Here is a 24,017-nt window from a genome sequence, read left to right on the forward strand (position 1 = left end):
CTCAGCATCATGTTTTCCAGGTATCTACACATTACGATACTAGCCAGCACATTTGAGAAATTCTGTTGCATCTTTCCCTCCTTTGTCCATTTCCATGAAAAGAATGCAGATACCAACCTAGCAACTCCTGGAGAAGCCAGGACCACACAGCAGTGCTCAAGTGCAAGAGAGAGCTATAGTTTCAGAAATATTTTGTTTACCAAATTTATCAGATAGCTAAGGGTTTAAAAGTCAGTGCCATATTACTAATTATGTTAGCTAGGCTGGTTGAGTAAAAGGGCTTGTGGAAGTGAGAGTGAGTGGGATGAGAAAAAAAGAAATCCCTAACCTATAGCATTTGTATTTCTGAAAGCCCATTTGGTGATGCTCATTCAATGGAAAGTTAGAGCTTTTCACTCTGTAACGCACGAAAGTATGAAGATAAATACATATGAATGAGAAGTGAAAACATCAAAAGCCTCCCATTCTTGTATGTAAGTCACTTCCATTAACTGTTGAGACTTGGGGCCATCATACATAAACTGATTCAAACAGTACAGTGCAATGTTTTACAGGGATATCATGTAAATTACTTCAGATGTTGGAAGCAGCATAGCGACATTAACATTAGACAAGCCCAGGGTAACTACTCCTAACAAGGAGCACGGTAAGTCAACGTGATTAAGACTCGCTGGCTGTGCTCTATGACTACCTGCTTGCAACCCTCTTCATTTTATTTACTCAAATGTGTGGCGACATAGGGCTGCGGTGAAAGAAAATTCCTATCAGTCAACCAATCAGTCAGACAATAGTATAGGTAGTATTCAAGGAATACCAATCTTCCACTGTGCTTTCCTCAAACTTGCGCTGAATGTAGCTCAAATTTGAATGAGCCACAGCTCTAACAAGCACCTGCAACACACTATTTTTTTTTCCCAGTGTACAGTGTAAGCACTACCCAGTTTACCCAAATATCACGCAATTTATTAGGAAATAAACAAGGAGCGAGGGCATCAGCAAGGTTGATCTTCCCACACTGGTATACCATGTAAGTCAGGAAACAGCTCCATAGAACCAGGGGAACTGCACTAGCTTTTAACTTCTGTTAGAGAGGTTAAGGCACACAATGCAGACAGCCTGCTCATGGAGCCATGTCAACATGACTCCTTGAAAGCTCAAAACAATTCAAAATATTAGAGGCAGAAGAAATATTACTGACAACTCACTCTTTCCTTTTTGGTGATCATAGAAGTGAGCAGGTAAATGGATGAATGCTGGACAATGATGAGGACACACATAAGCATCACTACCATTTCCTGATTTATGTAAAAGCTAAGTTGGTATCGTCAATATGACTGAAGCACAGGTCCAGTTTTAACAGTCACTATAGGAGACATTGTGCAAGGATAGGACACTGCAGCAGCTAGAAATGGTAGAAATGATTTGGAAAAATTAGACAAAAGTACCAGTTAATGCTTCATAAAACTGTTTGAAAAATAGAGTATATTATGTTTACATAATGTTGACAACCTCTTTAGCTTCTGACTCACCTGACTCATTATAACTTCAATGCATGTTTCCAGCAAGAACTGTGCAAAGAACTATTCCGATGATTAAAGAACTGGCTGGTGAATAATAAATCAGGAAGAAACAGCATCACAAACTACTGTCTCTGGGTGGAAAGGAAAAACCAGTAGATACTTGTAAAGATTAGTATAAAATATGTAAATAATTTGAAATAGAGAATTTCTCAAGAACAAGAAGAAGGTTTCCTAACAATGAGACTGGACAGTAAGAACAATGCCAAAGACTAAGCAATTAAAGTGATTTAAAATGTAGGTTTTGGAGATCATATTTAGGAAATAGTATTTATAGACTAGAGAATATGAATGTTTATTTGATGGAGATGCAAATGAAAAGGACAACTCTAAGACAAATCATGCTTTATAAGGTTATTTCTTCATCTGATGTTTTGCAATGACTGATTTTTAAAATATTAAGGTAGGAATCTTTCTTGGAGGATGAAGACTGAAGACTTCTACTGTATATAATAGTTAGCACCATGGCTACTAATAAGTAAATACATATCTACAGTTCTAAATTTTCTATTTATTCTCTACCATTTAGAAAAATACAAGTCAGACGATCTAAAAAGTTCTAAAATCATGTAAGCAACAGGGGATATCAAGTTAAGAAGCAAATAAGGAAAAGTGTTTAGAACGTTTCCGCAAGTACCAAGTTAAGTTCTCTTGCTTTACACACAGAGATAGGGATGACCCTATACACAAAACTGCCCTCCACAGCAGTAAGCCATTGACCTGCTACACTAGCATGCTGTGCATCTGAGGTGACCCAGCAGATACGAAGCTCCTTTGCAGGAGATCCTGCAACTCAGGACCTCCTCTGCAGTTTATTTCAGCTTGGCTCATGCTGCTAAGACTTTTCTTCTAGAAGCAGTTCCAAAAATCCATGTACTTCCCAGATTTCATTCTATACAACAGAGGAAGAACCCATGTAGATTAGCATTGCCTGTCCTAGAAATCAGCCTGTAAGTTGTTTTTTTTCCCTGAAAATTTGAACAGCAGCAGCAAAGGTAGCCATAGCTTTCTTATTATGTTCTTGGTATTCTTACTACATCACTCCCGTTCCTCACATGACACCAAGCAATAATATAATTTACAAGTCCCAGCATGTATGATAATAGCATAATTAGATTTTATATGGATAGGTCAGGTCTGATTACAACCATTAATAAACATGTTTACAAGGTTTCTAGGCATTTCACATTTTCTATTATTTGAGACCATGTTTTGATTGCATTGGTGGTGGAGAGTTAGACAGATGATGCCAAATCACTGTTCCCTGCTCCTGCTATCTCTGTCGCTGTGTTGTTACTTAACCACAGCAGAGGCACACCACACACCATCCAAAGGAGGCTGCAATGGATTGCTGCAGTGACACACACAAACGCCCAAATCCTTCTGAGGTGCAATTAATTTTCAATTTTATTTGAAATCTTATATTAATCCCATCTCTTACACTTAAATAAAGAAGAAAAAGCCTATTAGGAATTTTCAGTCTATGAAAAATAATAATGTATTTTTAAAAATAGTGAAAAATCTACAGGAAACTTTGGCTTGTTGTATCAGGTAACCTGCAAGACTAGACTTCAAACTGAGTTGCTCACAGTCAGAGAGGAGATCAACCATTACACAATAAAATGCTGGTCTCCTGAGTCCAATTTGAGAGGATTACTCTTTAGCCCGACAGTAGCCCTGGTTGTCATCATACACACCCATACACGTCATATGGTAGAACAAAGATCAAAGGAAGAAAAGGATCAAGAAAGGAACACAGTCAAAAATGAAAAAGAAACAAAAGTCTGCATGATACCTATATTGCACAATGGTATGCCATTTTTTATTCTAGATAATTTATAAAAACAATATATGCTAGTTTGAGAAAGTCTAAAATGGCAAGTTAGCTGGAAAGTGCAAATGAGGACTGTTCACCATTTCTCCGCACAAGCAGCAGAGGCCATCATACAAAATTAATGGACAGCAGGTTTAAAACAAACAAAAGCACATGCATTATCATATCCTATATAACTGTGGGATTCATTTCCACAGCATGGTTTGAAAACCAAGGGCAAAAATAAGTTGGGAAGGTAATTAAATACATTTATCAAAGAAAACTCCATCAACAGCAATTAAACTTGCACCAATGGAAATTAAGCTTGCCAGTCAGGATGCAACTTCCTCATCCAGAAGTTCCTAGATCAGTAACAAAATCTGTTACTGTAACTGGAAACACCCCTCCAAACTTGTATTGTTCTTGCACTCCTAATCCACTGCTGGCCACTGTCTTGATTAGATAGGTTAGATACTTTAGTTTGAAAGAATACAAATGCTCTTATCTTTTTAATAGCAAAGAGGATAAAAAAAAAATTCTTATCATTTCTAGAAACTGACTCCACTCCTGGCACAGTCCTGGTAGTAGCGTACAGAGAAGTGACAGCTGTTTGAACGAGATCTCCCCTTTATATTAGCACATGTAAACACATCAGTTTAATCTAATTTGACGTAATTTAGATTCACACCACAGATAAAGGTTAAGTCTGAATTAGTCTGGGGACTACGGTACTTTGATGACGTTTGCCCTGCCTCCTTCCTCTTCTGTTGTTTGGAGAAACTGCACAAATATACCCTTAATTAAATTGAGTAAAAGATAGAATGGGGATAGCCTCTTGCCTGCCACCTCTACATCTGATGTACAAAATCAATACTGGAAACAGGTGAGGTTTTCATAATAAGTATTTCATACAAAAGGTCATCTGTAATGGGCATGTATGAACTATGAATTCTTATAATTTTTCAGAAATTCAATTTGAAATAGGAATTCTTGTGAATTGGTTTTAAGCGAGCATACTGCCAGCACAATCACGTTCCCAGCACAGAATTTTACTTCTGATCATTCTGGTCTCCTAGGTTCACATAGCAATTCCTATTTCCATGTTCCAGACAACATTAAACAATCAGTTTATGAAGAGATTTAGATTTAAAGCTGTGGACAATTGTACTTGACTATCTATGAGTCTAAGATTAAAAGAAATAAAATTACTTTAACTTTGGTTTCTAACTTCACTGCAGGTTATAATAATTTTATAACCTCAATTTAAAGATATTTAATTACCTATATATAAATGTCTCTTCCACTGTTACAAGTAGAATGCAACTAGAGAAAAAGCAAAAAATGAAGCTTAATGGATTGTTGGATCATTAATAGGCATGTCAATATACTGAAGTCCCGAGGAATAGCCTACTGTTCAAAAAATGTAGGCTTTTCTAACTTCATAAATAAATCCAAATGCAGTTTAGACATTTGTTTCATTGTACCTTTTCTCCTTCAGATAACACAGCTTCCAAATATGTTTTCCTTCCTGCTTTTACTAAAAATAACATATCAGATGTAAAAGCCAAGTGTGAAGCAAAAACTGACTGCTTTTCAAAATACATAAATAAATCCAGATGTACATGAGTTAATGCAATTGTTGTTCAGAGGGTTTTATCTACATTACCTTTAAGACAACACTGAAACCCAGAACTTCTCAGGCTCAAATAAAATATTTATTCTTACAGAGATTTGGCCTGTAGTAACCCAATCTTCACATTTTCTGGCCTGCTTCCCATACCTTAATAGCACTACAATCTCTCACTACTATGGAGACTTTCCACACAAGAATCGCTTCTGAAGAAGTGGCTCAGTTCCCTAAAGACCAGGTTTCCAATCTGGAGGCCCAGCACACCTCTTACTGCCACACTGATAACAATTCTGTGATTAAGTGAATCAGTTGGGCTGCCCAAAGAAAACTCATCTTGTGGTTTCTAAGGGAGAAGTGAAAACAGCAAGATTGAAACTCATCCAGTTCAGAAGACACCTTCACTTGACTTCATCACCTAGATTTTAGCAGGACTTCTTTACAACATACAACAAACAACCTGTTGCTACAGTTACCAAGTTGACTGGGACATGAATCACCAAGGCACATTCATTCTGCTCTGCTGAATTTCAAGCTTACGCTCCTAGTGATTAGCAGAAATCTCGTTATGAAAGATATGATGCAATTTTCCTCATAAAAAAAGGAGTGCTGGGGTGCTCATGTACTTACCTTAACTTTCGATTTGCTGCTATTGCCAAATACAAAGGTAGAAATTCTAAGTACCAGACAGAAACCGATAAAGATCATTAATTTAATCACATTTTTTTTGTTTCGTTTTATAGCCAGCAACAGAGGTTGCAAACAGTAAGGGGAGGCAACACCAGCAAATATCTGAGTTTGGGAGAAAAGAACGGGGAGAAATTGTTAAGATGCCTGATAGTCAGATTTTTTAACCTTCTCAGTTTCTGCTGCTCTGTTCTTCTCATCAGGAAATACAAAATCAGATCAGAAACCTCTGAAAGGAAAAACAGTTGCTTAGAGTCAACTGTTGAGGCATTTAGTCAGAGAATCCTGACAGCTTCCCCTCCCATTTCACAATGTTGGGAAGTTAAAAGTTTTGAGAAAGTTCCCCTGTATTCACAGGTAGCCAGCATGACTTTGTATTTCCTTTCTTAAGTCCTATCTACCTCATACTCTCCCTTCCCAATGCTGCAGAAGCAGCAAAAGCTCAAGGTGTGTGGCCAACACGTGCGTTTCCTCGGTAGAAGCACACATGCTGCCCACTTGCAGGAGCACTCCTAGAACCTCTGACACACTCATGTCCAATACACCTTCACTTACCGGGTATTGGTATACAAAGCTGCATATATTAAATGCACCTTTATTTCTCTTTCGGCCACAAATGGAAACTGTCAGGTTTCAGAAGAATTGCAAGGAGAGAAGGGAGACTATCAGGTCAGGTTTTTCCCCTAGGTTTCCCAGGCAAATGAATCTAGTCTCCTTCACCTCTCCTAAGAAGCTTAACCGTCTCGTTCTTCTGGATCTGGTGACCAAAATTTTTGAGCTTGATCTACTGTTTTAAGATGGTCCCAATATAGGGGGAGAGGGGGAAGATTTCAGCATATCAGTATCCATCTCGTGTATGTGGCTTTGGAGAAGAACTTGGCTGAGTCCACCTGCTAAGATATTCAAGAAACCTCAGAAATTAACTGATGAGAGATGAATGCAGTGCTGAATGTTCCAGTTGCACATCTCTAACACTAAAAATAGGTGAAGTTTCAAGGGTACCCCTTAGTGCTTGAGCTCCTTTTTCTTCTACGATGCTGTGCATAACGCAGAGGCTGAACACAATTGTCAGTGAAAACACCAAAAATCTTCATCTTTACAATTTCTGCAATACTTAAAGGAAATTGAAGAACAGGTCTAAAGAATGAAACACATGTTGCCAAGACAGAAATCTCTCCAATCTTGAGCAATAGGGCGAATGTTTCATTATCGTGGAAATACAAACTTGGACTACTATTAGAAGACAGAAAAAAAAGAAAAAAAAAAAAAAGAGATGGAGAAGGCTGGGAGCAAATGAACAAACACATGTCTGACTGCTTTGTTGAATGGTAAGACAAGAGTTGGTGGGAGGAAGAATTGATGAACTGTCACAGTATGACAAATAAGACCTCTGTTGGATGTATTGATTCTGAATGGAGAATGACTCATGGATCTACTTAATTCTTGCTTCATTTACAGACAGTAAAGCACTTGAACAAATCACAGATGCTGCCAAATGAGTCAAAGAAGAAAAAAAAATTCTTTACCATGCATGACTTTTTTTTGGGTAAAATTTATTAGTAACTGTTTGTTTTGCAGGACAGCTCATACAGTAGAACTCGTATTTTATATCAAGTATCCCACTCTCACTAATTGTGCAGTTGATCTCTCATATGCAGGTTGCACGGTTAAGACAGACTTGAAGACTGGGAAAAATTATCACTTGAAAACCTGAGCATATCAGTACATGTATTTGTTAACTACACGTGTATGCACAGGTCTTAGTTTCTTTGTGTATTTCATGGCCTCAAGATAATTTTTAGTAAGCAGGACTTGGGAGAGAAAGTTTTGCTTACTATTTCCCCCAAACGCTATATGCTCCAATACTTTTTTTCCCCTTTTTTGACCACAGAGGATTTATAGGCACAAGACAAGAGATTTTCAAGAAACAAAATTATGCTTCCAAATTGATTTGGCTTACTAACCCAAGAGAATGATGGGGCATAGGTGCCCTGCTTTTGTTTGGTTTTTTCCTCCTCTTTTTTAACTTCAACTTCATTTGAGGAGTTATTATTTTTGTCTTGATATTTGCCATTATATTTGGAAAAAAATCGCCTTGAAAATGTGAATAAAGTGTGTATGAAAACGATGGTTCTGAGCAGAATTTATAAAGTGCAATTCATCAAGGTTTTTCAATTCTGTAGCCACAGTTCAGCTTTTTTTTTCAAAAATTTAACACGATCATTCACCATTTTCCTGTAGACTAGTATCCCACCACCTGTTTTTCTCCTCTGTGTTGATGAAACTTTTTTCTTACTCCCAGCTCTCCCTTCAAGGCTGCAACCTCTCTCTACCCGTTCTTTTCCATACTCCTAAAGTAGGCAGGCAGGCCAGGAATAGCTACCAAAGAACCACTAGAATTGCTAAAACTATAATATTAAACTTTGAATCCCTTTGATAAATATTATTTTTTAAATATTTAATATATGGAAAATCAAAATGCAATAATCTGTTCACACATTATTACTATGCTACTTGTGACCACACAATTAATTTAGGCAAAGAACCCTTTTCCAATTCAGAGAGCAGACTCTACTCAGCAAGTCTGCTGCTTTTCCCCCAGAAGAGACAAGAAATAGCTGCAAGGCATGTCCTGTCCCCTCTGCCTGTCACAACTACAGCAGTCACAGCCTGGCTTTTTGTGGCAGACTGTGAGAGGTGCAGGAAGGCAGGTCTGGTGGCTTTGTCGGCAGAAGCTGACTGCTTCTGCAAGCGGGAGGTGCGGCAGGGGTGGCATGCCAGCTGCTGCCACCAGACTGGGATGAGATGGGAGAGGAACAGCAAGGATCTGGCTTTGTCAGCTGTTGTACAGGCCTACTCAAATTTACACGGGAATTATATGAACTCATGTAGTCCATTTACAGAAATGCTGATTAAGTTTGGGAGCAACCACTTTGAACTATGTGCCAAAAGCAAAAACTATTCCTTTGTGCTTTGCCAGCCTTAAGGAACTCAATCTGGAACTATTTTACCAATCTTTTAGATGTCTGAGCTTAATGCAGAGATTAGAGAGGGTAAAGTTAGGGCAGAGCTGACCGCAACTGCCAAACTGTTTGAAGAAGGGAATTGTGAGTTAGCTTTGATCCAACACACATTTGAAATCTGTATTCAGTTTAATCTAACACCAGATGGGTACAGCTAAGAAAAGAGCTGGCTGCATACCTCATTTACAATACACCAATCTCAATGTAAACTAAAAATAGCAAAGTTACCTTTAAATTGCACTTGCTGATCATGCTCCCTAACCCCTCTCTCACCCCTCACCCTGGCCCTTTACAGTCTAGGGGTAGCAGGAGCACAGCTCATCGTGGTTCCTTCACTCCTCTCCCACAAGCAAAGCAAGATGCTCCAAAGCCCAGATATCCTGCTTGCATTTGGATTCCCCCTCACTTCCAAGGAATACTGTGATAAACAGGAAAAATACATTCAAGAATTATGTATCAGTGTGTTTAATAAGAGATCTGGACAATTAGCACGTGGAAAGTCCCTCTCTTGACCTTTATATGGTGAGAGGTGGGGGCACTACAGGAAGTTACAACAGAGGACAGAGTACCAAATATCATTGTGCTGGCTAAGAACTTATGTAATTAGATACATCTGGAGGAAAGGATTAACTCAACATCATGATACAGACTGAATCAACTTGGCTTAGTTAAACTGCAAGGATATATCAGTTTATAAACTACCACGTTTACAGTACAAACAGTGACTGACTCATCAAGGCAAATAGGCATCAGGTACAGTCTTAACAGCAGAACGCACAAAAAACTGGAAAAAGCCAAGACTGAATGACTTTAGACTTTATAAGAGTTTGTTTCTATTGTCTAGATTATATAGCAAAAATAATTTCTATTTTATAGTATCTTTCAATTAGGGGTCAACTTTAATGTCTAATTTAAAATGCTACAGCAAGGAAGCAAAAGGTTAAAAAGAGCTGCTGTCTAATGTCTAATGTTGCAGTTTTACAGTCACTGTGTGTGCAGTGCCTTCAAAACAAGATGATCTCACCATTCCCTAGCCCTCAAAAATCTTTGTTCACACCCTCGCGCTACCTCCTCTTTTTGTCAGTAATTGATGGAGCCGCATGGTGATTTGTACCAGGAAACAGACCTAGCATAAAACTAACCTGGAAAAGAAGGAGATTGTAATTACAAACCCACAGTGTCATATACTAGAGAAATTGCCACAGAATATTCCTGTAAATCTGCCAAGTCAATAAGATTCATTATGATCTGCTAAGTAAGTACTGGCTATGAGGACTGAAGTTGCCTGGGGCTACTGGAAGTCACATATCTAGTTTTGCAGAATATCAGAACGCTTTGGGAATTAAATGAGTAAAAATCATTCCTTCAACTTCTGCATTTTTTCCTTTTCTCCTCCCTCAAGGTACTCGTGCCTTGTTCACACAACCCAGCCCCTTCCCAAGATGCCTAAGGAATGCCTAAATTGAATTACAAATGTTAGGACGTTTGAAAAAAGAAAGAGATTTTATCAATGTTTTCTTATTTTCATCATATGACTAAAAGCTAGCTAGAGCTGGTCTTCAGCAAAACAGTAACAGTTCTTAAAGCTAAATCACAAAGTGGAACAGCATTTTTTGTTAAATTTAAATAAAGACTAGAATGCATTTAAATTACCATATTATTCTCTCATAAATCTTAGGCCTTCTCCTGTATTTAACAATTCCCTTTATTTTGCTGTTCTCTCTATAGCACATAAGGAATATGGTCCAAAAAACCTAACAATCTGCACATAATAACACTTACACTATGTTATAAATTGAGAGCAACAATCTCATTTTCTATTTCAACCATTACTGCGTACTAAACTATACACTGAAACACAAGTTTATAAAACAGTACCCTGACTGGGTCTAACAGCTGCAGTAATGAATCCTTGAAAAGAGCACTGACTGACTCCTACCTGGAGACTTAAAATTATTTAGCTTTTTAACAAGTAAAGCATGGGTTGGGCAGCTTTTAACACTGGTCCTTGGAAATACTGTTCCTTTATTATTATCATCGCTCAAGTCGAACAGAAGAGGTCACTACTGAGTCACAGAATGCCCTTCTTCAAAATGGGCTAGTCATGCTGTCCTAGCCAGCCTGCTTGACCTCAGCAGCCTTCACTCTTAGCGTTTTTCCATCCTTCGTGCTCTACCGCCAACTTCTCATGCATTTATTTCTCCTCATCCCCTTAGTTCTGCACTACGTTTCCCTGTGTACACTGAAGAGTTTAATAAGGCAGGCTGTGAATGCCCCAGACCTTCCACATTTTCCATCGGATAGCAGCCTCCAAAAGAGGACGTTTTGTGGCAAAGTCAGCCCTCAAAGGACAGACTGCCGTGTGCAGAGAGGTCAGCATTCACAGATGGGGGACTACTTGGCAGCAACACCAGTAACCAAGACAGCAACACAGGCAGAGATTCCTGTGGCCTTCCCTTCTCTCACCTGGAAGAAAAGTTTGGAGGTAGAAGAAAGGATTGCTCTGCTTTTTCGGTTTGGGGTTTTTTTTTCTGTTTTTAGCAGTCTTGAGAAAATAAAGAGTGAGAAAACAAGAATACATGCTTCTTGACAGAGGTACCCAAATTAAGAACAAAGACACAGCCCTTTCCTGACATGTTATAACACTGGAGTTTAGAGTCATGAGGAAATAAAACACAATTTGCTTGCATCCAGCATGATTTCGCATTTAAACAATGTTTCCAGCTGGAAAAAAACCCTGTAAACTCAATAGTTAATACTGTAATCATGTATAAAGACATCTATCATAAAAAATAATTTAAAAGTATCTCAATGAATAGAGAGGCTCAATATAGGAAAAAGTCTTTAGTAGTTTGTTTGTCTGGAAGAGTATCTCTTTTGGGCAGTGAAGGAGCTTTTGTTTTTCAGCTTGGGAAGTGTACTATCCAGCCAGTGAACAGCTACAGGTATAAGGCAGGAGCAATGGACGGGTCCATCCTGCCTCACGTAATGACTCCACACACCCAGTGTTTACACTGTTTATGCTGCTCAGTATGCCAACGCCCTGTAGTAAGGTTTCTGATCAGAAATCAGCAGAAATTATCCTGCAAAACCAGGCTGGGTCTTTTCTCCATTGCTTCCAGCTTTTACAGAACATTCAGGATCCTGTTCAGAGTTCCCACACTGGGACAGGCATGCACTGAGGAAGGAGGTTTGTTTCTCTTCCCCTTCTTTGGCAGCAAAGATCTGTCTTTCTAAGTCTTAAACACCGTGCCACTACACGGTGCCGGGGATTCTTCTCACTCAGATAATCAACACTTCCTCCTTGATCCCATCCAAACAACTTGTAAACTTCCTTGTCTGTTTCCATAGTAAGGAAAGTACCCTCTTCATGAGCCAGTATCTCATGAAACTTCAGTGCAGCTCTCAAACAAACTTCTTTCAGCAAGTTTATCTAACCTCCCCAGCTCAGCTGCTTTTATCTACATATATGAAAGCATATCCTGCTTCTTAAGAATAGTTTTAAAGTACTTCTTAGAACAAAAATTTATTTCTTGTAATGACTAGAAGTAAATTACTTCCTTTACTATCAAGCTCATTTATAACTTAGTTTTAATTTCAAGAGCATGAAAATTTAAATCCTGGCCTTGGAATACATGTGAGCAGCTACTTTATTATTCCTAATTTAAAGTAAATATTTGATTTCTAAAAACCAACCAAACAAACCAGCCTTAAGCCATTTCTTAGTGAAATGCTAAAAGGAAGTGTGAAGAATTCTCAAAAACACATATCGGTAAAAAAGCAGGATGATGATTCTAAAAATCACCAGGTGGAAAGAACTGAAGCCAGTCTGAGCTGCCCTGGTAAGAACAAGACTCAAATGCTTAAGGCAATAGGAAGTGAAATAAAGTTTAAACTTGCACAGGATGTGGTTTGAACTAAGTAACGGGTTATTTTAAGAAGAACTCTTACCAGAATAACTATAGTAGGCTAAGTTTTCTACATGGTAGATTTACTCTGTTCCCCACGAAACACACTCACACAACATATGTCCTAATAACGTTATTATCCATAACTTAGCTGTAACTATGAGTATTTCATACAGTGGGAAATTTACGTATGATTTTTTTATGGCTAATATAGTGAAATATGTAAGAAGAACCATCTTCCCACTGACCATTTTTAGTTTGCAAAGTCTAGATAACTCTTTGAACTTCACTGTAACATGTGCTACAAAAATGTTTGATCAGTTTCTCAAGAGGGTAGGTAATAATGAGGCACTAATTGTTTTTCAATCAGCCTAAGCATACACAAAACTCTTAATGAATATTTAACTAGCACTTACATTTTCACATTGCATCTTTCTGGGTTTTATGTGGGAAACATTGAGTCCATCAATAACAATATCAAACGGAAGTCGATTTTCCACAAACGTTTGAAAGGCTTCAAATTCCTGAAACAAATAAACAAACACACAGGGAGGAAGAATATGTTGAGTTTAACAGAAATGGATTTCGTTCAGTCTTTATTAAAAAAAGAAACAAAGCCTAAATCTCTCACTTTTCCTTAATTGGCTACATTTCCCATCTTTACTTGCATATGTGCTAAAACAACCACCAAAAAAAAAAAAAAAAAAAAAAAAATCCTTAAAAGCCAGAAGTGTTACAGTGTATACTTCAAATATAATTTTACATTACATTGCAACTGAAAAAACAAAACCTTACAGTCATCTAGATTTTCAAAACTGCAATCTCAACTGTACACTTTTATAAAGAGACATGCTATAGTCACTGTTACCCAAACAGCTGCAAAACAAAGGAACTTTACATGCCAGTAGACTGTGACACTATCACTAACTCTTACGATTCCCAAATGTAAAATAAGCATCATATTTGTTTCTCTGTAAGAATCCTGAAGTAAGTGAATGCTAGTCTTTGGATTACAGACCGATAGTTACATAAACATTAATTCAGAAACACAGCACTCCATTTGTGAGAAATACACATTTTTAAGGCTAGCAAAACAATTAACTTTCTTACTAGGTCAGAAACATAATGCAGCGATTGAGCAAACCAACAGAATCCACCCAGTCTTTCCAACAGAAGGAAAACTACATTTTCTTTAGACCTCAGAGCCCATAGGAGGAGAACAGAATACAAAGTTTAAATAAAATCTTCAGGAATTCCTCTTTTGATTTTTGAGGAAAGATTTAGTGCTTTTAGCAGACACTTGCATTAGACTTCTACTTCCTGCTTCTGACTGGTTTTAATAGGCACAGGAGCCCTAACCCATCTTGGCGGGCAGTGACCTGGTTTCAGGTAAATGACCTTGCTGGTAACGGGTAAGACTTATTTATAGGGTAACAGAGGCTTCACAGTCCAAGGCTAGAAGTGAACTGTCATAGGAACTCAAAACTATTGCAAATTTAATGCCTTCTGCTCAAAACTCAAAACTTTTCTAATCTCGCCTTCTCCCATGCAACCACATAGCAACACAGAAATCTACAGAAAACCCAGCACCCCTCACACGCAAACAGAAACCTGTACAGCATATACAGGTCTTCCTCAGAGAAACAAATGAAATAAAGAATTTATTTGTCCAGAAAATACAGTGCAGTCAGGCAGTAAGAAATTATCACCAACTTCAGATTTAGTCAGAAGGCTTATGACAAATTACACTAGGAAAAGGGTTACTTGTATTAAGAGTAGAAACCGATGAAGTAAGAGAAGGATGCCTCACTCAGATATTAACATTTCAGGTGTAGTTTTCAGGGTGTCCTGGTCAAAAACACACTGATGAGAACACAGGCAATGCAGAGCTCAGTTTAGCACCACCAAAATCAATTGCCTTTTATGTGATCTTGCATTTCTCCATGGCTTAAATAAATGTTATCATTGAGAAAGTATAAAAAGCTGGCCAAGAAAACTATCATCTCAAACAAAAAAAAATTGTTAGCACTTGTGAAGTGTTTCCCCCTGGCCCCTAGCCCCAGTCTCAATGTATTTTATACAGGTGAATAAATATCGTCATTGCCATCTGACAGGGACACCAAGACACAGAATGGAAGTCACTAGCAAAGGCAGTAGTTGGAACGGGGAGGAGAAACAAATGCAAAACCAAACAACAAGGACTCCCAAATTCTAGGCTTATGACATCCAGTGGACTTCCCCATGGTCAAAATCAGATGAGTCATCACTGCAATACTGGATGGCTGACTGAAATGTGGGAAAGATAAAAAGAAAGAAAACACGTGCAGACTGAATGAAGGTAAAATAGGAGAGCTTTGAGACAAAGATGAGTGAAAGTGGAAAAGACAAAAGAAAGTGGAAGCAGATGAAAACACATGGTAAACACTCCAAAAACAGAGCATTATTTTCCTAATACCAACATTATCTGCAGTAACATGCTTACATTCAAGCAGACATTTCTACAAGGTATAACGTACATGTAATCTTGTCTTTAAGGGTCTGTTCAATACAAACCAAACACTTTCTGGAGAATTTTTAAAGCGGCCTTTTATTTCAAGTGACAAGAGTTATAGAGCAGTTACTGAAGGTGGGGTGGTTCCCTGACAGGCAGAGTGCTTTGTGGAGGGAACACCACAGCATGAGTTGGGAGAGCAGCTCCCCTCTGCCCACTCTTTGCTTGGCTCCCTCTCCTCTCCCAGTAAGGCAGAGGGAGCAGGGGCTACCAGGAGGGTCCTGCTGAGAGACACAAGGACAGGCACAGCACGTCTCAGAAGCCAGCTCCTGGCTCTCTGGGGTTTACTTTTGGAGCTGGGGAGAAGCCTCGGCCTTTTCAGTGTTGTTCCCTTGGCCGCCTCACCTTTCCCTGCCATCTCGTCCTGGCCACATCTCTTACTCCTTTCTCAAGAGATGCCTAACGGCTTGTCCCTGCCAGCCTCCCAGATCTACTCAATTGTTTTGCCTCACTACCAGTAAACCATGGAATACAGTAGGGAGAGAAGGTTTGCTGCCACAGGAGACTCTTATCCATGCAGGATGATGAGTTAATAGCAGAATAAATACAGAAGGCAAACGGCCAAGTTTAATTTATGTCACCAAATACAGAAGACTCTAGTGAAAAGCCTTAGACTAAAAATCCCCAAAGATCTGCTCAGTTTCTCCTCACCATCCATATTTCCCCAACCACATACAAGAGTGCTCCTTGCCTTTTAAAAAAAACCAAAAACAACAAAAAAAAAAAAAACCCCAACAAACCAACATAAAGAATCACAGAGAAGATCCAGATCTGCTCTCCTGAGAGACAGTTTTTAAGTTGAGTTGCCATATTTCCCATCCTCACCGGACACAGGGAAGGAAAAGGGAAGCCTGGGAACAAGCAGGCTATTTCATCCAGGTGCAGTACAAAGGGTTATTCAAACACACACAGACTTACACTATAAGATAACAAGTACACAATTCGAAGGATGCTGATCTTTCAAAGATCATGATTTGTCTGGATGTTATGCAGATCTTTCTTACAGCCACAGTAAAAGAGATGATTCACCCACAATTCTCTAAACATATTCTCCTCACTAGCCAACTGTAAGAAGAAACCTAAGATCTTCTCTACAAGCAGTAAATGAAGTAGAGCACAGCTGCAGCTAGCATACAGCTGATCAAGAGAAGTCAGACACAATAATCATCAATGCAGTACAACAATGACATGAACGTTAGTTTAGGCAAAAATAAATGAGCTATTCAAGCAGGCTTCCCCTTCCAAACAGAGAATGCAATGCATGATCTACATACAGCCCGGCATTTGATGCAGGAATGTTTACGTGGAAGCTTCCTGCTGAACACAAGGGCCACTTCTGATGAACTCCTGCAACATGCCAACAAGTGGTGAAACATCTCTCTCACCAGGTCAGAGCACCGACATAAACACAGCAAAACGTACACTGATTTCTAACTTATTCCGACTGAGTTAACCTCACAAAGTTTCTGAGGAAAAGTCCATTCTCCCAGCCTCGGAAATACTACTCAAACTCGCTTCAAGAGCATTGGCAACTGAAGGGACAAAACGTCAGAAACACATTCAGCATTGCTTCTTGACATGACCCTCTCGATGCTCGGGAGCCACAGAAAAGTGTTGCAATACAGGAAGGCTGTTACCTCACTGCAAGACTTCCCAGAGCAGCCGTGCACTGCGCGAACGTGCCTCCCTGAAGCAGGAATATGCACAATGCAGCAGGGTGCTCACAGGAGGCGATATCCTGTTTCACACCACATTCAAAAGAAAAGGGAATTTAAAAAAAACCCACCTGACTTCATTCACTGCCTAGCTGGGAAAATAGGGGAATGCCGATTATGCAACTGTTTTAGAAATTATTCACTGCACACTCTGCAAAGAAAACTTATCTTTGCAACGGACACCACACTGACTCGATTTGGAAGAGCCAGCCATAACAAATCCATGATGGAATTTATCTTGATGTGAAGAATTACAGATATTTAAAATAACTTTGTGTTTAACCACTAGCATGTGAGTGGCTCAAGTCCATTCATATCTCAGCAAAAGTACAAAACAGTCTCACATTTTTTTGGTACTTCACACCAGCTGGATGACTCATGAGCGATTTCACCATTATTTTATACTGGTATTTACTGGTCTTGTCACAGAAAGAGGTGTTTTTACCTTCTGCATTCCCTCAGCCGTTCATTTCTAGCCTTGCCTCCTCCTCTACCTATACAAACACGTTTGTTGGCACAATGAAGAACTGAGCCACCACAAACTGAGCCAAGTAACAGCCTTTAGCCGGCACCAGTCTCCCTGCTCACGCCAGAGCACAAGGGTTTGTCCTGCGTGAAAATGCAGACAGTACATGGAACAGGAATGAGACAGGTAGCAAGTGAGACTCCTGGGATCACCTTTTCCCGTGGGTAGCACTGACTATGCTCACTTACTGGATTGTGAAACTACAACACTTCATGAAATTTATCTCTCAACCTGGGTATTGCAGCAAAACAAGAGATAGAGGTTAGTTTTAACAAACAGAAGTACAGGAATTATTATTTGAAAAGGAAAGAAAAAAAGATTGGTTTTGCTATTTCAAACCATTCATTTAAAAAAATAATTTAAAAAAAAAAAAAAAGAGTGTAACCTCAGACTTCAAAAGTCTGGCTTACACAGCCAATAATATTTGAAATAGGGCTTTTCTGTAAGAATATTAATACTATTTTAACTTCTACAAATACATTTATAAACAGAAATGCTTTTCTTCCAATATCAGTGCACACACAAACTACAAAAGCTCAAAAGCACAACAAAAATTAGGGAATTCATTATTAGTATTTACAGATTTAGTATGTTAAATATAACATAGAAATAAGCATTACAATTGAAGACAAAATAAAGAAAACATAGCTAAATAAGCATGTCCTTTGATCAGAGCAATGAGAAAAATTCAAATGAGTATTCTGAAATAATTTTTATGTCTGTAACACACCTAAGAGCATGACAAGTTTCAGATCACAGGAAGGTTAGATCACTTGAGCATTTTTCTCCTCAAGTCTAAATAGGAAATATGTAGCAAACAGAAATAAAAATCATTACTCAAATTCTTCAACAATCCAAAATGTCTACTGATCTAAATGCCAAAAAACCAAAATAATATAACATACAAAGGAGATACATGAACAAATCCATAGAAGCCTTTTAAATATAAGAAAGGCTAATGCCAACACATGGAATTTGGGAAACAAACAAACAAACAAAAAAACAAACCAAAAACAAACAAACAAACAAAAAAAAAACAAAAAACCCACTCTACCAAAACCTATTAAAATCACAGCAGGAAAGACTGCTTGGCACTTCTTGTAAACAATAAAGTTTATGCTCACTCATCAGGAATGGTGGAGAGACACTAACATCAAATTTAAAAGTGCAAAACTACAGTATTCAACATATATTGTTTCCAGAAGCACTCACAATAGTTTAAGCTTTGTACAACAGAAAAAGCAGTGCTTCGTCTCGCTGTGTTAAATGGCAATATACTCAAGTGCAAGGAAAGAGCAAATGCTAATTAACAGAATATTATATTGCACTTAAGTATTATGTAACTCCACCCTAAGTATCAAATAGGCTGTTTTTTCAACATGGCAAGAGCAGCTTTTAGAGAAGTGAAAACATTCACTTTTTAAGTTTCGTAAAAGACAAAGGGATAGGGGTTGCTTTGTTTTCAGCAATGTTTCTTGGCATTAGACGAAAAACACAGGAATGAGCATGAGAGTGTGAGAAATAAAATTCAGCTGTCAAACTGAAATCCAGCCAATTTTTTTTTAAGGCGCCTTGTTGGAGCACTCTTAAATCTGTTTGTCGCTGTGCCTGAAGGGTATGAATATCTCCCCTCCAGTTTCAAAGCCTGGAAATCCCCTTCGAACCCTTCTGAGCAGGAAGGCTTTTTGCAGTATCGTGTACAGTATCACTATGTAACTGGACTGCATAAAATTTGTTTGTCCTTTATTATATGCTTCTAAAGTTAACAAATAACCGAAGAGTCACAGACTCCTGTGGCTGTAGCCTTCAGAGATACCATCATGAACAGGAACACTGACAACCTGTATGCGTTCTGTGTTGCCTATTCACAGTTCTCCATCGACAGTCGCAGGACTTGTTCCTGCCTGCCCACGCCAGGCAGCAGAAGGTCAGTCACAAGGCCATCCCAAACCTGCACCTCCACAATCCAGGCGGCACACTGCTGAAACATCCTCCCTGAGCACACTTGACATGGAGGGAGGAACAAGCAGTTTGTGCTGCTGTCCTCAGTGGAAAAATGCCCTCATCTTTGCAAGGCTGCCATCCTAAGTGCAAGCGTATAGAAACAGACGATGCCAAGCTTTCTTTTAAAACAAAAAAACCTTGCAACGGCAGAAATATTTTGAATTCATAATTCAAAATTTAAAACACTATTTTGGAAGCTTTTCATCTTAAGGCCAACCACCTAACAGAATGCTAAACCAGGAGAAGATTACTTGAATGCTTAAATACAATGTAACAGGCATTACAGAAAGTTGAATAATAGAAAAGCAATGCATCATGAACTGCATAGAAAAGACAGTTGAGGCAGACAAGCGCTTAATTACAGACAGTCCATAATATCCGTGTGGAAAGGTGCTACGTGAATATCCGACAGTTGGATATACCTCCATGTTGCTTTCTCTGCTATGCTTGTACAAATGTTTGAAGCAAATATAAACAAGGAACTGCTCCAGCTGAAAAAACACTCACAAGAAAACAAAACATTATTTTGTCGTCCAGGTTTGTACCCTGCTTACCATGGGGCAAGGCTCACTTGTTTCCTGGCACACTTGCAGGGGTCAAAGGGAGCAGGAATGAAGAGCTGGCAGGCTGGCAAGGCTAGCTATGCAAGTTTAAAAGTCACACTGCCACCAAACGCTGATGCTAACTAATATTTGCAATCTCAAGAGAAACAGCAACTGTTCTGGGGGACTGAATGGCACCACATGCTCCACCTCTATTTTAATATCTGGAGAATTATAAGCCTACACATCCAGCATCTGTACACTGTAATATGGTTGAATCAATCACTAAAAACTGCACAACCCCTCTGGAATAATATGATCTGGTAGAGTGTAATGTGCACATCTTTTGGAAAAGAGTATCTCTCAAAATTCTTTCCTTGCGTCAATGAAAAACTAGGTAAAATAGATGCAGATGTCATTAATTAGATTTAAAAAAAAACTGACACAAGACTTCATAACAAACTACAAAAACACTGAACTAGTTATAGCATTAAAAAAGGCAGAAAAGAAAAAACAAATGGTCATGCTAAAAAATTAGTGCCATCTTTCCAAGTTCTGCACTAATTCCCATATAAATGAAACATTTTACAGGTATTTAGGAAAGGGGATGGCACAGAAGAAGATAAACCAATGACGAATACAAAACCAAACTAAATTTAGCATCAGAAAGACAAAATAATGCATAATACAGGAAGTAATTGTACTTACATATTTTACAGATTTCTGGAGGAACTGTACCAACTTAAATGATCATCATAGTATAATGAAAACATCTGCTCAAATTGCTGGTGTTCTAAAATAAATCTAATCAAACCCTAGGAGATAAGGCATTGGACAGATAACATGAAATTATTATAACTCATTAAGCTGTTCTATGTATTACAAATTATAATGAAGCCCTATATTAGACAATTCAACGTAGGCGTCTGCAGCATCAGAAGAATCTGGTTTTGACCACCTAGACCAGCTCCTCAACTTAGAAGGACCTTTAGCAATGGACCAAAGGGTAAAGGAGCATTCAATAATGCTTAAGTTCCAAGAGGTAACATTTCAAAGTCTCTTAAATCAACGTGTGCTCACACTAATTTTACTGTAGAAGTATTATCAAAGAACTTATCAATATTTAGAGACAGCAAACACTTAAAAAAAAAGACAACAGTGTTTTCAGTCTGCATTAGGTAAACACATCTCAAGATCTGACTTGGTGGAATGCATAAGCTGCAAGTAAAGAACTGTGTGTCCAAGAGGCTCCTGATAAAATAAGTTCCTTAGAAATCAGCTACTCCGATAATTCAGATTAGTTAAATTCCTTAGTTAAAAGTTAGTGTTTTGACTTCATGTTTATGGTCCTGTTTGCTGCCTCTGTGATCAGCTAATGAACAGGAAAATAAATACTTTATCAAGGTATGCCATTCCTAAACCTTGGTGAAATTTTTCCATTTCTTCTATTACTCTCTATTTCTTCTTATACATTCTAGCTAATGTAAGGAAGACACAGATCTGAGAAAAATCACTGCATTAGAAACCATGTTTGTATTTTGCTTAGCAATATCTTCAGATGATATAGAGTAGAAACAAGTTAAGATCAGTAACCATATTTTAACCAAGCAATAGATGGTAAAAAAAAAAAATAGAACCAGATTTTTCTTACTTGATTGCACTAGCTGGAATATGAAGAATGTATTGCGTTAGGAGAATTTCCAAATACAGAGGTGACAAAGTAGGAGTTTAAAAACACTGTGGAGGACAACAAAACAGGTTTAGACAGTGGATTGGAAGAAAGAAGCATTCTTGTGTTGCAGAGTGGCCTAATTTTGCTGCATACCTATCTGATGGCAAAGGCGACCAAGGTACCTGAACAAAATCCGAACTCATTCCTTGCTACATGAATCAAGAAAAGGAGGAATGTGGACCACCCCAGAAGATCTGACCCATCCCCAGGAAGGATTCTCTAACACTGAGGTAACTGAGGGAAAGAAATATGTGCTCAATTTATAATGTTTTCATCTAGATATGTTTCTTGCTGCTAAGGAAGCAGCTAGGTCTTTTATCCTCTTGCCAAAAGACTCTGTGCTTCTGTTTGCTTCCATTATCAGGAGCCTCTGGGGTAAGGGAAGATGCAAGAGAAACCTTAGAAAAATTCCAACTACCTTTGTCTCTCACCACCCATTTCCCATTCTGTCTTCTCTCTTTCCCTCCTCTTCCTTCCAGAAGTTCCCTCCCCTCTAACAGATCATATCACAAGAAGAGTGTACCATCCACCCTAAATTAAATGGGGGCAGGAAGACAGAAATTAAGCAAGATAAAGGCTGCAGTTTGGTCTGCAGTGCTCTCAGACTCTGGACACTCTAATGCTGCAACTGTCTTTATACCCACCATAAACCATTACCTGTCTTTATTCTGTGCTTACTAGACCTGTAAGACTGAGTAGTGGATCAAGCTCTGAGTCTTTCTAACGACCAGAAACTGTAGCCAAAACACTGCAACCAAAATAACCCACAGCTAATCCTCAGCCCCACTCAGACAAGCTCTCCTCTGTCCTTGTGGATGTTACAAGATCTAGCAGCAAACCTGGCTCTTAAGGCAATGCAGGATTCTGCCCTGCTAATACTAACCCTATCCTGACTCAGTCCAGTGGCCCATATTTAGCAGAGATCTGAAAAAAAAAAAAAAAAAAAGCAAAAAAAAAAAAAAGCTCTTCAGCCCTATCTGCAAACATCTCGTTGTAGGTTCCCCTAGACCACTGACTGCACATCGTCATGAACCAGGAGTCTTCAGGCTGGATACCAGTGTATTTAATTCTAATTGCAATGCTAACCCTGTCCTTATCTATAAGCTAATGACCATATCCTTCTCATTACTAAAAATTAGCCACAAGGCCACAATGGACTTAGTACCTAGCAAAGTGGCCCACCCTGCCACAGAACTGACAAGAGGACTTTCAGTCATTCCCACCTGAGAAGAAACCACAGGAACTGTTCCATCCCAAAACAGCCCCAATCCCAGTGCAAGTGGCTTTGCAGCACTCAGCAATATGCCAAATTCCTGCATTCCTATTGTAGAAGACCAACAATTAACTGGGAGTCTGATCCCTTTGCTGTAATGTGGCACATATCTGGGAGGGAACGGGGCACATGAACTCACAGGAGAAATTCCACCCAGCCTTCTCTTTCCTTCCACATTTCCTCCCCTCAGAAAGTTCTTTGCTCCCTGGCAGTGACAGGGAGGAGGTAATATATATGGGAATAGAGGTAGAGGAGGTAAACGGCGCACAGTCAACAAAGCAGGTAGATCATGCTGGAAGTTGGGAGTGAAGGCTCTGCCAGATGGGGTTAGGGCGGACTGTGTCAGACACAGCTGTCTTAGAGTTTGGAGTACATAAGCTTTTTTGCAAATAATAAACTACTCCATTCAGAATAGGACTGCCATATACCACAAAAGGTGTTGGGACAAATCACGGAGTTGGGAAGCACACACATGTGGAACTAAAGCAACACAGAAAAGCAAAGGCATCAATCTAAAAGTTAAGAGATAGAGCTTTATTTTCAAGGATCCTTGCGAACAGCAAGACCTCATTCAGTTGCAAAAATAACAAGAAGATGAATGGGTCACTTCCTCTTGCCCCTCCAGTCTCTTACGTTCTAGAATAATATGTAAAACCCCGTTACACACTTAGCTCAGATCTAGTGTGGGGACTTTACATCCCCACAAACCCATCTCTTCCTGCCTTCTTGACAGCACATACACATTTCCCATGTGCTTCCTTCCCCCTGCATAACAGTCCTTTCAGGCTTATCAGAGCTGTATGAAGTAGCCACAAAGGGAATGAAATTACTGCATTTGTGTATTTGAGAGAAAAACCTGGGAGCAGCTGCGACATGAAAGTCATCACAGCAAAAGCTGATTCTCCCTCTCAGTATACCAATTATATAACCTCAGGCTCAATGGCATAGCTCCCAACCAAATGCAGCCAGAGCAAACATGCATCCGACTGAAAACATCATATAGACATTGGTACAAAAGGCGACAGTCTTGCTACAATTG

At 38.9% G+C, this 24,017-nt stretch overlaps 1 protein-coding gene across 4 annotated transcripts in view; it reads right to left on the reverse strand.

The window, feature by feature from the left end:
- The window catches only part of PRORP (protein only RNase P catalytic subunit), a 53,156-nt gene that overhangs the window by 15,417 nt on the left and 13,722 nt on the right, over positions 1–24,017 (reverse strand). For all 4 annotated transcript variants that reach the window (XM_086747916.1, XM_086747920.1, XM_086747918.1 and 1 more), the window contains exon 5: positions 13,052–13,159. In XM_086747916.1, the coding sequence (XP_086604042.1) occupies positions 13,052–13,159 (108 nt within the window). The remainder of the gene's footprint in view (positions 1–13,051; positions 13,160–24,017) is intronic.

This window comes from Chlamydotis macqueenii, chromosome 5, assembly GCF_036417535.1.
Source record: "Chlamydotis macqueenii isolate bChlMac1 chromosome 5, bChlMac1.mat, whole genome shotgun sequence".
NCBI classification, from domain to species: Eukaryota; Metazoa; Chordata; class Aves; order Otidiformes; family Otididae; genus Chlamydotis; species Chlamydotis macqueenii.